Source organism: Penaeus vannamei, chromosome 34 (genome assembly GCF_042767895.1).
Source record: "Penaeus vannamei isolate JL-2024 chromosome 34, ASM4276789v1, whole genome shotgun sequence".
Taxonomy (NCBI): Eukaryota; Metazoa; Arthropoda; class Malacostraca; order Decapoda; family Penaeidae; genus Penaeus; species Penaeus vannamei.
Window position 1 is genome coordinate 27,133,435 of NC_091582.1, and position 1,579 is coordinate 27,135,013.

The 1,579-nt window shown below is 36.0% G+C and overlaps 1 protein-coding gene across 1 annotated transcript in view; it reads left to right on the forward strand.

Moving 5' to 3' along the window:
* Positions 1 to 295: 295 nt before the first annotated feature.
* The window catches only part of LOC113825900 (uncharacterized), a 1,851-nt gene continuing 567 nt past the window's right edge, over positions 296 to 1,579 (forward strand). Inside the window, exons 1-2 of the mRNA XM_027378760.2 lie at positions 296 to 443; positions 1,452 to 1,579. The exon at positions 1,452 to 1,579 is cut by the window's right edge and continues 567 nt beyond it. Coding sequence (XP_027234561.1) covers positions 405 to 443; positions 1,452 to 1,579 — 167 coding nt within the window. The 5' untranslated portion in view covers positions 296 to 404. The remainder of the gene's footprint in view (positions 444 to 1,451) is intronic.

The window sequence follows — 1,579 nt, forward strand, 5'->3', positions numbered from 1 at the left end:
CTGTAATAGCAAGACTATCTCTGATACAGCGAAAAATCGAAGAAACCTTCATAATAATTACCACTTTTCCCTATGAAGTTTTATTACATATTTTTAACTTTGTTTATGTGATTTACAGTATGCATTTCTCACAGACGTTCCCCGATGCCCCCAGAATGTGGGCCAACCCTTCCTTAATATAACTGACAGTTGCCCTAATTCTCAGAATAAAAAAAAAAAAAAAAAATAGATAAAATAATAGGTTCCCACAACTACATCTATAAAAAGTCAACAAAATGCCACCGAAAATGGCGGATATCAGATAAAAAGGATGAGGAGTGATACATATAAGCAGGAGCTAAAATGGAGGAAAGCAAACGCGACGAAGATCCACTGCAGTAGTTAAGGTTACAGTGTCGACCGCCATGATGGTGCCAGCTTTGTTTATTTTTCTCGCTCTTCTGGTGAGTCGCAACTTGAAAACTAGAACTGATGTTGTTGCGTCCCGATCACTGCTCAGTCGCGTGCCGTTACTCTACGTATTTGTGTATTGCTGTATGTGCACGCTCGCGCGCGCGCACGTATATATATATATATATATATATATATATATATATATATATATATATATATATATATATAGAGAGAGAGAGAGAGAGAGAGAGAGAGAGAGAGAGAGAGAGAGAGAGAGAGAGAGAGAGAGAGAGAGAGAGAGACGCAGACGCAGGTATGTATATGTATATATACACACATAACTATACATATGTGTGTATATATATATATATATATATATATATGTATATATATATATATATATATATATTATAGTTAATACCATTTCTATCGTTATCATTATTATTGTTGTTGTCATAGTACCAATAACAATAAATGTGATTATTATTTTAATCGTTTTCATTACTATTCCAGTTATTATTGTTTTCATCATTATAGTTTTCACCTATTAACATTACCATCATTACTATTGCTGTTCAGATTATTATCTTAACTATTATCATCATTACTTTCGTTGTTGTCTCAATATCTTCATCCTTTTCATCGGCACCATTCTTGTTAGTAGTAGCACTAGTAGTAGTAATAGTAGCACTAGTAGTAGTAATAGTAGCACTAGTAGTAGTAATAGTAGTAGTAGTAGTAGTAATAGTAGTAGTAGTAGTAGTAATAATAGTAGTAGTAGCAGTATTAATAGTAGTAGTTTTAGTAGTAGTAATAGTAACAGTATTATTAGTAGTAGTAATAGTAGTAGTAATAGTTGTAATAGTAGTAGTAATAACAGTAGTAGTATTAGTGTAGCAGTAGTAGTTCTCATCATCGTTATCATTATTATTTTCATTATCAAGGCTCACGTCATCATTACCACACAATTACCACCAGAGACCACATTTCCACCGCTATGAAGAAAACGTTAAACAGAGAGATTCCCCGTTATTGCTGACCCCGGCCTTCCTCTGCAGAACACGTCCCTGGCTCAGTCGGCGACGACCGCCTCGCCTTGTCTGACGCAGTTCCTGTGTTCAGCGGTCGGCCTCTTCCCGCAGTGCCCTACCGTCTGCGACCCCGGCTATTTCCGCTGTTCAGCAGG